A 15,670-nucleotide genomic window follows, 5' to 3' on the forward strand; every position below is an offset into this window, starting at 1 on the left:
GGATGTACAGAACTTCCTAGGAATTCATATGTCGTGTATTCACTCTTACAGAGTTTCCTTGCCTCGGGTTCTTCTAGTAAAATTTTGAGAAAATATCGAGATGGCTTCTCAGGAGAAGATTATGTATGGTTTATAATAGATATAGCGACTGATTGTTCTGTCTTTAGACCTCGTTATCATGACCAAAATTATAATCAGTTATGGGCGTGGAGGCAAGAGAGTTGAGCGAAGAAGGCCCATTAATCTGGCGGCCGAAGTTGAAGGCCCATTAATCCGGTGGGAGGAACATGTGGAAGTATACTATATATTTACCCGGCCCTTCGCGATGGGCATTCTTCAGAAAACCCTAGCCGCGGCGAGCTCGTTCCCAGGAACTTGCGTCTCGACCATTGCAGAGCCGGCTGCAGCGCTTCTTTTCTCAATCTAGTGTCAAGTAAGGAAACTGACCGTACTCGAGATCTCAACTTCTCCTAGTTGCTTGTTTCCCTTCGCGCGATGGATTTTTTCCGATGTCTTTTTTGTTGCTCTGGTTTCCGACGCATTATCGTTGAACTTCGATAGATGATTATCCATCTGGCTTCTTCGTTACAAGAATTGTTCGCCTATTCCAGCGATGATTTCAACTTTGTAAATTGTTTCGATCTGTCATGTAGTTGTAGGAGTGTTACGGCATAAACTTCAACTAGTTTCTTCATTCCGTCTTTGCCCGTTTCCTATCGCATCTGACTCGGCTGAAATCTGGTTATTTATCCTTTTTTTGTAATTTCACTACACGAATGTTGATCCTCTCTATTTGTGCCATGACGCAAGGGAAACCATTGATTAAAATATGGGGAGGCATGTGACGTGTTCTTTCAGCTATCGTATTTTTCGGAGAGCATTCTTTGCTGTCTGCGACAGCTTGATTTTTTCCGGGCCAGTTGATTAGCGTTGAAATCTCAAGTTTGAAATAATTAAAGATCTTTTGTTGGTATATAGTGGAGTTTTTCTTTCATATTTTTCCTCCATAAGGCTAAATTCTATGTGATTTATACGATTCATCAATGTTATATAGTTAGTTATAATTTAATAGTTAATAAGATCAGTGGTGATTTGTGTATACTTTTTCACAATTCGTAGTTTCAGCTCATTAGTGTTCTTTCTGTCGCCGGTTCCCAGTGCGGACTGTCATGACATAAAATTGTGGTGGCCATAACTCACTAGAAGGATCATCCATCAGAGAACCGTTCTTCATGAGCACAAAATAATAGATTGTCTCTCAGAACAAAGTCGCTTCACCGTGATATGTCGTCCATTTTGTTTTCTTGTTGGGTCAATTGTACTATTTCATGGACAATGTCAACTTAGGTTATGAATGCCACTGCTATTTTTCCAGATAATTTTATCGGACCTCTGAATATCGTTATAACATTCATGCTTAAGTATTCATCTCGACTCATGAATGTTGCCTTCTGATGATATTACAGAGATGAAGGTCATCGCAGCTTACCTCTTGGCCATTCTGGGTGGAAACACCAGCCCCTCTGCCGAGGACATCAAGGGTATCCTTGGTTCAGGTCTCTACTTACTGTTCAACCTATCCATTGTCTTAATTCCACCACTCTACCGTTGTTTCTAAGTTCTATTTCTCATGCAGTCGGCGCCGAGGCAGATGACGACAGAATCGAGTTCCTCTTGTCCGAGGTGAAGGGGAAGGACATCACCGAGCTCATCGCTTCTGGGAGGGAGAAGCTTGCCTCAGTTCCTTCCGGAGGAGGTGGCGTTGCTGTTGCCGCCGCGGTCGCCCCCGTCTCCGGTGGTGCCGCTGCCCCGGCTGCCTCCGAGGTCAAGGAGGAGAAGAAGGAGGAGAAGGAAGAGTCCGACGACGTAAGCATCGCCATCAAGTTAAAAAAAGAAAAGAAAAAAAAAAGCATCGCCATCAAGTTATCATTTTTCCCCCTTTGTAACCGGGTTACCAACTCATGTTTTCACTCTCTTCTTGCAGGACATGGGTTTCAGCTTGTTCGACTAGTTGCTTCTACAAAGCGAAAGCCCTCCGTGTCTCCCCCCTTCCATGTCTCTGTCACCTTATTTTCTTTTCTGGAGTCTTTTCTAGACATTTTTGTTCTTCGGTTTGTCTGGTGTTTTCACCAATACCTCTTCTGACTTAGATCAAATTTTTGTTATGAAGCAGTAAATTCCCGAATTTATCTTTGTCAAAATGCGCACCCTCCTACCATAGGCCGAAAATCAAATAATATAATAACACCAGAGGCTGAACGCAAGCCCCCTTTCAAGAGACAAGATTCATACGCAACGCAGACGGCAGACCTCATCCAGAAAACTATCTATGAGTGCCACGGCAAAGGCATACACCGGCGGAGCGCCGCCGTTGAGTTGCGCGCATCGCCGGCGGCGGCGCGGCGGTGCCGCTGGCTCCGCCGGCCATGGTTTGTACTTTGACGGAGGGGTAAGACAGATTCCCCTGCCTGACTATCAAAGTTTGTACCCTCGCTTTCTCTTTACTTGCAAGCGACCTGTTTGTCGAATTGCAGAGCAGGAGTCTCGTGGCGGTGGGAGGAAGGCCGGCCTCTCCCGTTACGGACTTGGAGACGTCGATGGTGTTATGGGCCGAGAGGGGCGAGGTGGCGGAGTCGCGCGCGCTATGGCTCGAGCTAATCCACAGCACGGCGGCGCCCGGCGCGGCGGTGGCGCAGCGCCTGATCGAGGCCTACGCCCGGACCGGGCAGTTCGAGGAGCTCGCGCGCGTCGCCGGCGAGGCCGCCGCGAGGGGCTGCGGCCCGCGCGCGGAGCTCTTCTCGGCGGCGGTCCGCGCCATCGGCGGCGCCGGGCAGCTAGAAATGATGGAGACCGCGCTAGAGGAGATGGCTAGCCAGGGAATCGCCGTGGACTCGGCCACGGGCAACGCCGTGGTGAGCTCTTACAGCCGGTTCGGGACCCTCTCGGACGTGGACGGCGCGTACCGGCGGCTGAAGCGGTGGCGGGTCCTGGTCGAGAGGGACGCGATCCGGTCCGTGGCGGCGGCCTACATAGCCCGGCGGAAGTTCTATCTTCTGGGGGAGTTTCTCCGAGACGTGGGCCTTGGCCGGCGCAACGTGGGCAACCTCCTCTGGAACCTGCTCCTGCTCTCTTACGCGGCCAACTTCAAGATGAAGAGCCTTCAGAGGGAGTTCCTGGGCATGACCGCGGCGGGCTTCTCCCCGGACCTGACCACGTTCAACATCCGGGCGCTGGCCTTCGCGCGGATGGGCATGGTCTGGGACCTGCACCTGGGCTTTGACCATATGGCGCACCTGGGGGTGCAGCCCGACCTGGTCACCTGCGGGTCCGTGGTGGACCTCTACGTGGACCGGCGGCTCGCCCTGAACCTGCCCTTTGCGCTGGGGAAGATGGACCTCGCCGGCCGCGCCCCCCGCGTGGCCACCGACCCGCTCGTGTTCGAGGTCTTCGGCAAGGGGGACTTCCACGCCGGCGCCGAGGCGCTGCTCCAGTCAGCCGAAGGAAGACGAGGGACTCAACGACGACGACGACGCTGGTCCTACTCCGACCTCGTCTCCTTCCATCTCAAGAAGCAGTACAGAAGCAACCAAGTCATCTGGAATTACTGATGGGAGGGGGCAAAGACACGGTAAGAGATCCTATTGGGGTACAAGAATAAGGGTTTGGAGAAGCTAGTTCTTAGGATTCAGGACTTAGGCTCCAAGTAGAGTTCGGGCTTAGGCTCTTGTGGATTCAAGTCCTGTTCCTACACTGTTACTTACTGTACTAAGGCTTGTGGATTCAAGTAGGCTTCGGGATCTCGCAGCTCGTCGATCCGGCTCCAGGCTTCGGCGACATCCCAGCGGTCGCCGACGTCGGGCTCGCAGCAGGCGAGCGCGACGCGGAGAAGCCTGCGCATGTCGCTGGCGGCGGTGCCGGAGGTGGGCAAGACCTCGTCGAAGAGCTCCTCCTCCCGCTCCTCGCGCACCATCGACTCGGCCCAGGCGGCCAGCTCGGCGGCGCCGTTTTCGTCGTGGGTGGCGGAGCTGGAGTCGTCGCTGGCGTCGGGGCCGCCGTGGCTGCGCCGCGCGTGGCGGTCGGGGTCCTTGCCGGTGAGGACCTCGAGGATGAGCACGCCGAGGGTCCAGACGTCGGACTTCTTGGTGATGCGCCCGTGGTGCGCGAACTCCGGCGAGCGGTACACCGCCAGCTCCATGTGGGCGTGGCTCGGGTTGAGCACCGGCGACAGCCCGTACTCGCCCAGCAGCGGCTGCATGGCGCCGTCGAGGAGCACGTTGGAGGCCTTGAGGTGCCCGTGCGGAGTGGTCAGCATGGGCATCTCCCGGCACAGATACAGCAGCCCCCTCGCGGCGCCCTTGAGTATTCTCAGCCTCGTCCCCCAGTCCGGCCCGACCTGCCGCTCCGAGCTCCGGCTTCCTGCACCGATTTAACCCATTCGATGAGATGGTCCCCCGTTCCGTTTTCACCCTAAGTAGCCTTGGCATTGTTCTTTGTTCTGTTCTTTTTTTTTCAAAAGAACAAAAAAACTGCACTTTGTTTCTGTTCTATTGGGAAAACCGAGCAGAATGAACAATTCGCACAGAAAGAACGACCGCGTCTATATAGCATAGGCTTATTACCGTGGAGGAGGTCGTGGAGGCTGCCGTTGGGGACGTAGTCGGTGACGAGGAGCTTCTCCTTCTTGCGGTAATTGTAGGCGAGGAGGGGGAGGAGATTGGGGTGGGAGAGGGCGCCGAGGCGGCGCATGTGTTCGTGGAACTTTTCCCTGTCCATCCCGTTCATCTCCGCATACCTCTTCACCGCCACGGCCGGCCCCGCCGGGAGGATCACCTTGAAGGTTCTCAGCCCGCCGCTCGCCATGGCCTCCGCCGGCGCCCCCAGCAGCGACTGCAGATCAATCTTCTCGTTGTTCCTCTCCCGGATTACCACCAGCTTCGTCTCCTCCTCCGCGTCTTTGCCTCCGCCGCCGGCGGAGGAGGAGGACGGCTTCTTCGTCCCCGACGAGGTCGGCCGCCCGAGCTGGCGCTCCTCTAGCCGCCGCCGCCCGCGCCGCCGCCGGCCCACCAGGCACACCGCCGCGATCCCCACGCCGACCACCGCCGCCGCCGCCCAGATCACCGCCGCGTGCCCCGTCGATGGCGGTCTCTTCGCCGAGGATGGCGCGCAGGCCACGCCGAGGACCGCGCCGCAGAGCCCCTCGTTCCCTGCGCAAGCTCAACCGGACGAGTCAATCTGGCGCTGCTCGAGGACGGAAGACTGGGGGGAGGGGGGTTCACCGGCGAAGGAGCTCGGGTCGGCGGCGGAGAGGCTCGCCGGGATCGGTCCCTCGAGCCGGTTGTAGGAGACGTTGAGCTTCAACCTGGGGCCGAACTTGAACTCGGGCAGGCGGCCGGAGAAGGCGTTGTCTTGAAGCGAGAGCTCGGCGAGGTTGGGGAGGGCGGTGAGAGAGGCGGGGATGGCGCCGGCGAAGGAATTGTGCTCGAGGTGCAGCGCCCATACGGAGTTCATCCCGGCGAAGGCGTCGGCGGCGATGTCGCCGGAGAACTGGTTACGCGCCAGGTAGAGGCTCCTGAGGCCCAATAGCCCCCGGAGAGAAGGCAAGGCCCCGTCGAAGCTGTTGTTCATGAGGCTGAGGCTGCGTAGCTCTTGGAGCTCGGCGAGCGGGGCGAAGTCGAGAGCGCCGGAGAGGGCCATGTTCTCCAGCACCAACTTGATCACCTTGCCGTCTTCGCAGTAGACGCCGGTCCAGTTGCCGCGGCGGCCGCCGAGGCAGGGGCCGGCGTTGGCGACGGAAGTCCAGTCGCCGAGCGCGCCGGCGGCGTCCGTCATCGCCGCCTTGAAGCGGAGGAGCACGCCGGCCTGCGACGGCGGCTGCGCGCGCGCCGGCGCCGCCGCGGCCAGGATGAGGAGCACGGCGAGGAGGCAGGCCCCGCCGGGCATGGCGGGCGGTGCGCAGCGCCGCGGGCGGAGGCGATGGGGATGGGGGATTGCCGGGGAGTTAAAGGTCGCCCATGTCGGGGAGAAGGGCGAGTTAAAGACCATCAATGGGAGTAGATGACCAGAAGGAGGGGAGGGGCGGGGGAAGGAGGAAGAAGGTGACGGGGAGATGGGGAAGGCTAAGAATGGAGGGGGGTGTTGAGGGAGAGCCCGCAAGCCCCGGCCCTCCTCCTCTTCTCTGCATTCCGGTTTTAGACACCTCTCTTCCGGAAACAGGGCGCCCAGGTTGAGGCCTACTTTCACGGCGGTTTGCCTCCGTAGAACGCCGGCCACCGGCGGCGCCGCCGTCCCATCTGGACTCTGGAGCTCGCGGCTCGCCGTCGGCCATCGCCGGTGACGATGACGAATCGTCCGGGGGGATTATCAGATAATGACTACATTTTGGGTAGTCATGATCATCGAATAACGAGAGACGATGTGTTGGAACCGGTAATGAGTCGTCGTAGGCGCATTCGTTACCGTTGTATAATTTTGAAAGTTATAGTGATGAGTTTATAATTTAAGTTTGATAATAGCTAAGACACTGAAATTTTAGATTTCAAGTTTAAATTACACAATGTATTAACTTATTATATTAAAATAATCCATCAAAAGTGTATCTTAGAGAGGCAGCTTAAAATGATGTAGCATTATACAATTATCATAATAAGCTTAGCAAGAAAATTTGCTGATATTGGGTAAATGAAATATTTGGAATAGATTTATGAAACATAAATTTAAGCTATCAGCTAGTAAACTTAAAACGAATTTAATTAAAATTGAATTGGGGATAGGAGTACAAACGAATTTTACTATCTAAAAAAGCCTTTTTGATTTATTAAACTAACCTTCCTATAATATAAAGGTTAGAGTTTAAACTCAATATCATTAAAGGAACATAATTGTATTTGAATCTATGGTTCAAATAATGTTACTTTTAACGCATTGAATTAAAATGTATTTAGGAGAGGTATAAATAATTTTGTAACTACCAAAGTACTCCAATAAAAATTGTCATTGTAATTTGGAATTTAAATATTTATGTTCAATTAATGTGAGTTTTGAGTTCGAAGCATTATTATGATGTATACTTGAATCAAATTTATTTTTGTATGTTTTTTCTCTTACTTGGTGGAAAAATATGTGGTCAACATGCCAATTGCATATTTCATATCTCGTTCGATCTCCATGAGAGTACAATGTATACCTTATAGTTCACGTATGATGCTTATAATAAAATCCATGAATTCATGATATGTCTTTGTGAATCATGATGAAATCATAATAAGGAGATCAGTGGTCTTTAAGCATGTAATATAAATTTTCTACTTGAACGATACTCAAGAAGGACATTGAAATACATACACCATAAATGATGAAAGAAACGTTTAGTAAATGAGTTCATACACTCTTGTGTATCTTCTAAAGCATGAGGTGTAGCTTGACAACACAGGGCCTGGAAACTTAACCCACCAGTTGAATTAAATCAATCATTGATTAATCTATATCTTAAGATAGTTGATTAGTAAGGTTGGTCAACCTATATCGTTGAGAGCCTTCCCCTATTTATACTACGTGGGTTATTTTCATAAAAACCCCCAAAACTTAAGTATATCTTCCGACGTCCAAAAGAGCATTTGCATGTGACCCTCTAGGCCCATGTATCAGTCTAGTTAATGACTCTAGCAGCCCAATAACCTTTATTGGCCTTCCAAATTAATTAACTATATCATCATATATATTTATTAGTGTTAGATCTATTTAACCCAATCGATAGGTCGAGACTCTGACACGTGGGGTGCCAAGCTACACCTCGTGTCCTAGAAGATACAAAGGAGTGTGTATCGACTCACTCATGGAACCTGTTCATCATCGGTTACCGTGTATGTATAATTCCTCATCCACTTGACACTCCTTGGATGACTTAGGGTATGGTCAACTGTCAAACCCTAATCGATCATCCGAGTTAGTACTGATGCATTCAGACATCATCGGAGAACTCTTCTTTGATATTTCATTGCCTTGGCCAAGGACTTCATCGCATCATCTTCCTTGAGCTGTCACCTCTTATACCGAGGGGGGATGATCCCATCTTGACCACTCAATCGTCTTCGTGAACTTCTTGGTGTACCCGAACTAAGACAGTTTGGAATCCCATGATTAGAGATTCGTTGGCCATAGTCAAAGTACAACGGTCCGTCCACAAGACGTCTTTGGTGTCTCAGGTCTAAGGACCACTTACACAATCGTGACGTGAATCGACCTGATTGACAATTCCGTATAATACCATTTAGGGATTCATACGGATCAATTTAGTAAACTCTTTCCACTAAAGAGCACCCACTATCTATCCTTAGTGTCTCCACATTAATGGCTAGGGGACTGACCATACTCATCATATGAGTGAGGCTAGATAGTATTATTCTAGCCGGATACTTTGATGTCCTTCTCGCGTATCCTTCGAATAGGAATGTTTAGAACACATGTTGAATGACTGGTGATCTCTGTATTACGATGTCATCATAATTTACTAAGTCTGGTCATGTATTCATGGACTTCATTATAAGCATCACACGTGCAATATAATGAATATGTTCTATTAATGAACATAGAACGAGATGTGGAATGTGTGATTGGCTTGCCGGCCACATATATTTCCATAAAAAAGTAAGATATGGATAACTGAATGTGATATGTATAAAAAGTTGATATCCATATGCCCCCTATGATCAAGGCATTTCCCTAATGCATATCAGCTTCTCCACTTCTTTGTTGACCTCCTCGAAGCACTCAAGACACCATGAAAACCCTTGATAGACCTTCAAAAGCTCACTATATTTCAATCTAATTATCTAGGAGAAACTGAGTTTAAAGATGTTTTCCAGAAAGATTTGGGGGGGGGGGTTCAATTTGTAGATCCAATTTTAAGTATATATAGACTGGAGAAAGAAAAAGCTAGCATCAAAATTCAGCTTTATCGGCTTTGAAAATGGTCAAATATCAATCCCTGAAGTTAGACAATTTCTAATTGATTTAGTCCAAAGATTTCTCTTTTCATGTCCTCATAAGTGTCATCATATCATCACTCTTAGGAATTTTGTTCTTAGCATTGAATTAAATGCAATGACTGGCTCATATTATCCCGTGTCATCCTCGATCGATATTGCGCCATGAGCCTTATTATTGAAAAAGACAAAACAATGGAATAACAGTTTAATAATATTATATAAAGGGGGTGTGTAACATGGCGATCAACACACACCACATTAGCACACTTTCTTTAAAACTTAAAATTAATTAGTGGCACTTTGGCCCCATGTGTAAAGTGGCACCATTTTTCTTCTGACACATCACTTGGCACAATACTTCTTGACCATTCAAAGGAGAGCTGAGCACTAAAATAATGAACATTTCAATTCGAGTCTCCTCATTTTTGGCATTGCATTTTTTTTCATAAAATACCTCGTTTGTGCGGGCTAAATCATCACTCTAAATACAAATAATAAGAATAACAGTGTGTTAGCCATTGATGTCGTAATATTGTCATTTTAATGATTGGCTACACTAATAATTAGCACGAATCATCCATTGGTCAATGTTTGATGAATTGAATGACAACATGGGGCAAATCAGAAATAAAACCTGAAATACCTTAATAATTCATATAAAAATAAATATAAAGCTAAAAAAACATAAATACATATATTCTGAATTATAAAAATCATATCTTTATGAATATAATGTCAAAAAATTAGGAAAATGATGTTCATACTATGACATCAGAATAAATCCATAAAATACTTAAAATTTTTAAAAACTTAAAATATCATTCTAACAATAAATTTAATCATTTTAGGATTGGTAGCACAAATATAAGCAATTTAATGTGAACAAACATGTAAATTTAGTCATATCAACCTCTTAAAAATGTGCCAGTCATTTTAGGTTCCCATGCCATCCAGATTTGGGTGCCTCCATTCTCATTTCTCGCATCTCTCCACTCATTCTACAAGTGCTTCTTGATGGTGAGGAGATCAATAAGGTATTTGAGTATAGTTGGAGAAGGAGAGGAGATCGAGCAGTCTACTACTTGTATGGATACTATTAGAGGTGGGTAAGTCAAGATTGGAACAAATTCCACTTGAGGTACACAAAGTTTAGCTTGTTTTTGAATTCATTTTTAAAGTGGTCTTTGGCTTGAACTGCATTGGGAAAATGATTTTCATGCGCCAAATGATATCCCCATAACTTAACACAGTTTCCATCTCATAGTTGTTGTACATGTGAGAGTTTACATATACACCTCTCTATGCCTCACTAGATGTTGTGGAGGCACTAGTGGGGGCATGTACATGCATGAATCATATAAACTGATATTTGAGAGTCAGATTCTGAGATGATACTGCAAAGGTTTTGCTTCTCAAATATCGGAGGCCCGTCTCGTGTCTATGTAGCTTCTCATCTTCCATTTTTACTGATGCAGGATGACTAGATGTGACGGAGCTAGGTGATGATGGGAACTGGATACTAGATGACGAGGGACGACGGGATAAAACAGACCACAAATCACATGATCGAGTTTGAAAACTAAATCCGGTGAAAATACAGATGGTGCAGCCCCTCTCCTCGTCGAGGGCGGGAGTACTATCTTACAACCACCATAGTGATGCAAAGCACCAAAATCAATAACTTCAAACGGGCGATTGCTAGAAGATTCAAAGGCCTATTCAATCTATTTGCTTGAAGATTCAAAATCCAAATCTAATCCGAATGCGGTGGATGAAGACTCGAAGAATACTGGATGAAGAACATGACACCAAAGTGTGTAGAAGTACCTCGGCACTCAATAGTGCGTGAAGAGGCTGCGGGAAATTCTCGACGCATTGTTGGCAGGACGAATGTCGTGTGCTTCGACAGGGTGTGGCAGATCCAACTGCGCGGTCAGTTGGCGGGGGGTCAAGGGGGGAGTCGCCCCCTTGTGGGGTGCATGGCAGCGCCCCGAGGCCTAAACGGTATGTGCGGCGACGAGTGGCTGCGAGGGCGTCCGGGGCCACAACGGGCACGGGCTGGTGGCCGGGGACTCTGTTGGCACAGGCGGACGAGGTGGGGCAGGCGCCTGCACAGGGCAGACGTCTGTGCGGGCGGGCACCAGCGCAGGCCGAACTCCTATGCATGTGGGCTGCCTGTGCGGACGGGCACCTACGTGGGGCGGGCGATTGTGCGGGCGGGCGCCTGCGCGGGGAGGACGCCTATGCGGGGGGCAGCCTGTGCAAGCGAGCGCTGTGCAGGCGGCTTCGCAGGCGAGCGCTTGCGCAGGGTAGACACCTGTGCGGGCGGCGCTTGTGTGGGGCGGCCTGGCATGGGGCACGGCCTAGGGCATGGAGCGGCCTAGGCGTGGGGCAGCGGCCAAGGGTGCAGGCGGCCAAGGGTGCAGGCGGCCAAGGAATAGGGGCGAGGAGGCCGGAGCGCTAGGCACGGGTGGCTGGGGCACAACGCGGTGGCCAAGGGCATAGTGCGCGCCGACGATCAGCGGCGGCGACGGCGACCAGAACGGGACGGGGAGGATGGGGCAAATCTTCCAAGAAGAAAAACTTCTATTCTTGAAATAAACTCGCTAAGTGTTCTTTTGCGACATTGGCCTACATATAGGCCTTGGAGGAAAGAGAAAATAAGAAATAAAATAACCATCAAGGACGAGGTGACGTGTCAACTCATCACGTCACGAATGGTTCTGCAGTTTTCGTTGGCGACGTGTCATGACGCGGGATATGTCATGCGTAAGTGGAGGCGCGTCTGTCGTTGGTGCGCTGATGTGGTCGTCATCATGGCGGTTCTTCATTGGCGTTGATGATGAGTTAGGATGCGAGGCGTCTCGGATGACGATGGCGGCGCATCGTAAGATGGTGCGTTGACGTCGTCGCCACCACCTAGGGAGGAAAATTGAAAGAGAGTGAAGTTTTGATGGTCCATCAAGGGTTTTCTTGGTGTTTTGAGTGTATGGATAAGCTCAATGGAGAAGATAAAAGGCTTATCTGCATCAAGAAATTGATGTGAACTCGACTCTGTCAAGTTGTTGGCGGGAAACTCCAAAGGCGTCAACAGGTCTGGGCGAAGGCGAGCCAAGTCCGCTTCTGCAATCCACGTGCCGTTCGTCGATGGTTTGCCTTACCAACGAACAAGAAACTTCCGCGTCGTTCCACCCTTGGTGAAGGTGATTACCTCGTCCAGTATAGCCTCGATGTTCTCTTGCCAATCAGAAGGTAATGAAGGAGGAGTGGACAAGTCAAACTCGCTCACCAAAAAGTCCATGGGTAGGGATTGGTCATTAGAAGAGAGAGGTGGGGCCTTTTATGCGGCCAAATTCGAAATATTGAAAGTGGTGCTTATCCCCCATGTAGAGGGTATACCAACGACATAAGCATTTTTCCCAACTCGCTTGAGGATTGGGAACGACCGGCACTACGAGAATGAAGCTTGGTAGCCCGCTGGGGAGAAAATTGCTTCGGCCTTACCCTCAGCATCACCATATCACCTTCATTAAATTTGTGAAAACGACGGCGTAAATTTGCAGTCTGTTTGTATGATGCGTTGCTCCTCGTGACGCGATGATGAATGTCCTCGTGCAGACTTCTAATATGATTTGCAAATTCTTGACCATCGTCTGAGACTCTAGCATGCGGCAACATGGGTATGAGGTCGATAGGTTTACGAGGTGGGTGACCATGAATGATTTCAAAAGGACTCATGCCGGTGGTACGGTTGACAGATGCATTGTAGGCAAACTCGGCGCGCAGAATGATAGTATCCCAAGATTTGAGGTTGTCCCCAACCAAAGATTGTAATAGATTGCTGAGGCTTCTATTAACGACTTCAGCCTGACCATCAGTTTGGGGATGAAAAGCGGTAGAAAATTTGAGTTTTGTCCCCAAGAAGTGCCAAAGGGTCTTCCAAAAGTAGCTAGTGAATCTAACATCTCTGTCTAATACTAGGCCATGTAAGTGTACAACTTCATTAAAATAAAGTTGAGCAACATGAGAAGCATCAGAAGTTTTAAAACATGGAATGAAATGGGCCATTTTAGAAAAATGATCTACGACAACCATGATGGAATCATGACACTTGAGAGTTCTCGGAAGTCCTAGAACAAAGTCGATGCTCACATCATCCCAAGGTTTATGAGGGACCGGTAGGGGAGTATAGAGAGCCGCGTTTTGTTCGATCTGCTTAGCAAGAGCATATACACGACATTGGGATACAATATTTGCTATCTCATTTTAAGGAAGGCCAAAAGAATTTATGCTCAACTGTGGCGATCGTCTTATCACGCCCAAAGTGACCACTTAGACCTCTGGCATGTGTTTCCCAAACAAGGAAGTCTCTAAGAGAAGTTTGTGGGATGCATAGATGTCGGCCATAGAATAGGAATCCCTCTTCTAGAATATAGTCTTGGATTTTCGGGTTAGGATATTTTCCCAAGGATTGGATGATAGGTGAAAAGTCTGGACAATCGGTATATAGATCCTTAATATGATCAAAGCCAATTACCTCGATTTTCGTGACATTCAAAAGGTGGACGCGTGTACTTAAAGTATCGGCAACTCTGTTCTCGACGCCTTCTTATGCTTTAGGACAAAAGTATACGACTGAATGTATTCGACCCATTTAACATGCCTTGGATTTAACTTCTACTGGAAATGGAGATACTTCAATGCCTCATGATTGGAATAGAGAATGAATTCTTTAGAGAGCAAATAATGTCGCCAGTGACGTAGGGATTGAACAATGGCATAGAATTCTTTATCATACGTGGAGTATTTGAGCTTATCATCATTCAACTTCTACTGGAAATGGAGATACTTCAATGCGTCATGATTGGAATAGAGAATGAATTCTCTAGAGAGCAAATAATGTCTCTAGTGACGTAGGGATTGAACAATGGCATAGAATTCTTTATCATACGTGGAGTATTTGAGCTTAGCATCATTCAATTTTTCACTAACGAAGGTGATGGGATGATTCTGCTGACTCAACACTCCTCCAATTCCTAACCCCGAAGCATCACAAGCAATCTCAAATACTTTAATAAAATCGGGTAAACGCAGGATGGGAGCTTGTGTCATCTTAAGCTTTATATCATCAAAGGATTTCTGTGCTAATGTGGTCCAGTCAAAATGATTATGATGTAGGATGACTAGGGGATGACGGGACTGGATCCTAGGACGACTAGGGATGATGGGATAAAACATACCACAAATCACACGGTCGAGTTCGAAAATTAAGTCCTGTGAAAATACTGATGGTGCAGCCCCTTTCCTCATCGAGGGCGGGAGTATTGTCTTACGACCACCATGGTGATGCAAAGCACCAAAATCGATAACTTCGAGCGGGTGATTCGCTTAGAAGACTAATCCAAATCTAATCCGACGTGGCAGATGAACACTTGAAGAATACTGGACGAAGAACATGGCACCAAAGAGTGTAGGAGTACCTTAGCACTTAAGAGTGCATGAAGAGGTTGCGGGGAATTCTTAACGCGTCCTTGGCAGGATGATTGACGTGCGCTTCGACAGGGTGTCACAGATCCAACTGTGCGGTGAGTTGGCAGGGGGTCAAGGGGGGAGTCACCCCCTTGTGGCGTGCGGGGAAGCGCCCCGACAACTAAACGGTATCCGAGGCGACTATTGGCGGCGAGGGCGTCTGTGGGCACGACGGGCACGCGTTGGCGACCAGGGACTTTGCGGGCACAAGCGAATGGGGTGCGGATGGCACGGGCGGCCAGGCACGCGGCAGGCGCGGGCGGCCAGGCGTGTGTCGAACGTGGGCGGCTGGGCGAGCAGCGGGCGCAAGTGGCCGCAGGTAGGCGGGCGCAGGCGGCCAGCCGCGCGGCGTGGGCGAGCGAGCGGACGCGCGGTGGGCGCGGGTGGCCTGCCTACGCAGGGTGGGTGCATGTGTGGACGAGCGCTTGCGTGGGCTGGCGCTTAGGGCACAGGGCGGCCAGGATGTAGGGCAACGGCCAAGGAACAGGGAGCGAGCGGCCAGGGCGTTGGGCGCGGGTGGCCGGGGCGCAGAGTGGTGGACAAGGGCGTAGCACGGGATGACGATCAGTGGCGGTGGTGATCGGCGGTGTCTGCGACCGGAACGAGATGGGGAAGATAGGGCGAGCCTTCCAAGGAGAGAAAAACTCAACTCTTGAAATAAACTCGCTAAGTGTTCTTTTGCAACATTGGCCTACATATAGGCCTTGGAGGAAAGAGAAAATAATAAATAAAATAACCGTCAAGGACGAGTGATGTGAAACGACGACGGCCGGGATCGATCGGCGCGTTTCACGTCACAGGGTTATGATGCGAATGTATGGGATGTAAGCCGAATGATGAGAAAATACGAATGAGCAGATAAGGACTTGACGGATAACGACGTCGGCCGTACCGATCAATGAGAGACGAGTGATCCTAAGATCAAACTCCCAATGACCCGCTGGACCTACTAGACGTCTACTAGGTGAGGGGCATCTAACAGCCCTGGAGCGTTCGGCGTCCAAGTCGAATGACAGTCCGTCTACCACAAGAATCCCTATGCTCGACAAGGTGGCTAGTCCTATCCGATGATGTTCGAGAATATCACGGTAGCGGACGCGATAGGGGAAGACGAGACTGTCGAAGATAATAATACTGGAGTTTATAGAGGGGAGACG

The 15,670-nt window shown here is 49.5% G+C and overlaps 3 protein-coding genes across 4 annotated transcripts; 2 read left to right on the forward strand and 1 right to left on the reverse strand.

The window, feature by feature from the left end:
• Positions 1-326: 326 nt before the first annotated feature.
• LOC144712742 (large ribosomal subunit protein P2-like) lies at positions 327-2,185 on the forward strand. Its single transcript, XM_078587038.1, has 4 exons — positions 327-433; positions 1,467-1,556; positions 1,637-1,866; positions 1,985-2,185. Exons 2-4 carry the CDS (start codon positions 1,469-1,471, stop codon positions 2,009-2,011), a joined length of 345 nt encoding a protein of 114 aa, XP_078443164.1. The 5' UTR covers positions 327-433; positions 1,467-1,468; the 3' UTR covers positions 2,012-2,185.
• Positions 2,186-2,314: 129 nt separating this feature from the next.
• LOC144712740 (Pentatricopeptide repeat (PPR) superfamily protein) lies at positions 2,315-4,540 on the forward strand. Of its 2 annotated transcripts, XM_078587037.1 has the most exons (3): positions 2,315-2,449; positions 2,535-3,628; positions 3,789-4,540. In XM_078587037.1, the coding sequence occupies exons 1-2, from the start codon at positions 2,330-2,332 to the stop codon at positions 3,606-3,608; spliced, it is 1,194 nt and encodes a 397-aa protein (XP_078443163.1). In that variant the 5' UTR covers positions 2,315-2,329; the 3' UTR covers positions 3,609-3,628; positions 3,789-4,540. The 2 variants fall into 2 exon arrangements, with proteins under 2 accessions (XP_078443163.1, XP_078443162.1); XM_078587036.1 differs by having other exon boundaries at positions 2,535-4,540.
• LOC144712682 (pollen receptor-like kinase 1) lies at positions 3,758-6,202 on the reverse strand. The gene is made up of 3 exons (XM_078586943.1): positions 5,277-6,202; positions 4,620-5,204; positions 3,758-4,416 (listed from the first exon to the last, which is right to left on the reverse strand). Exons 1-3 carry the CDS (start codon positions 6,040-6,042, stop codon positions 3,758-3,760), a joined length of 2,010 nt encoding a protein of 669 aa, XP_078443069.1. The 5' UTR covers positions 6,043-6,202.
• Between the last annotated feature and the right edge of the window lie 9,468 nt (positions 6,203-15,670).

Source organism: Wolffia australiana, chromosome 15, assembly GCF_029677425.1.
Source record: "Wolffia australiana isolate 7733 chromosome 15, ASM2967742v1".
NCBI classification, from domain to species: domain Eukaryota; kingdom Viridiplantae; phylum Streptophyta; class Magnoliopsida; order Alismatales; family Araceae; genus Wolffia; species Wolffia australiana.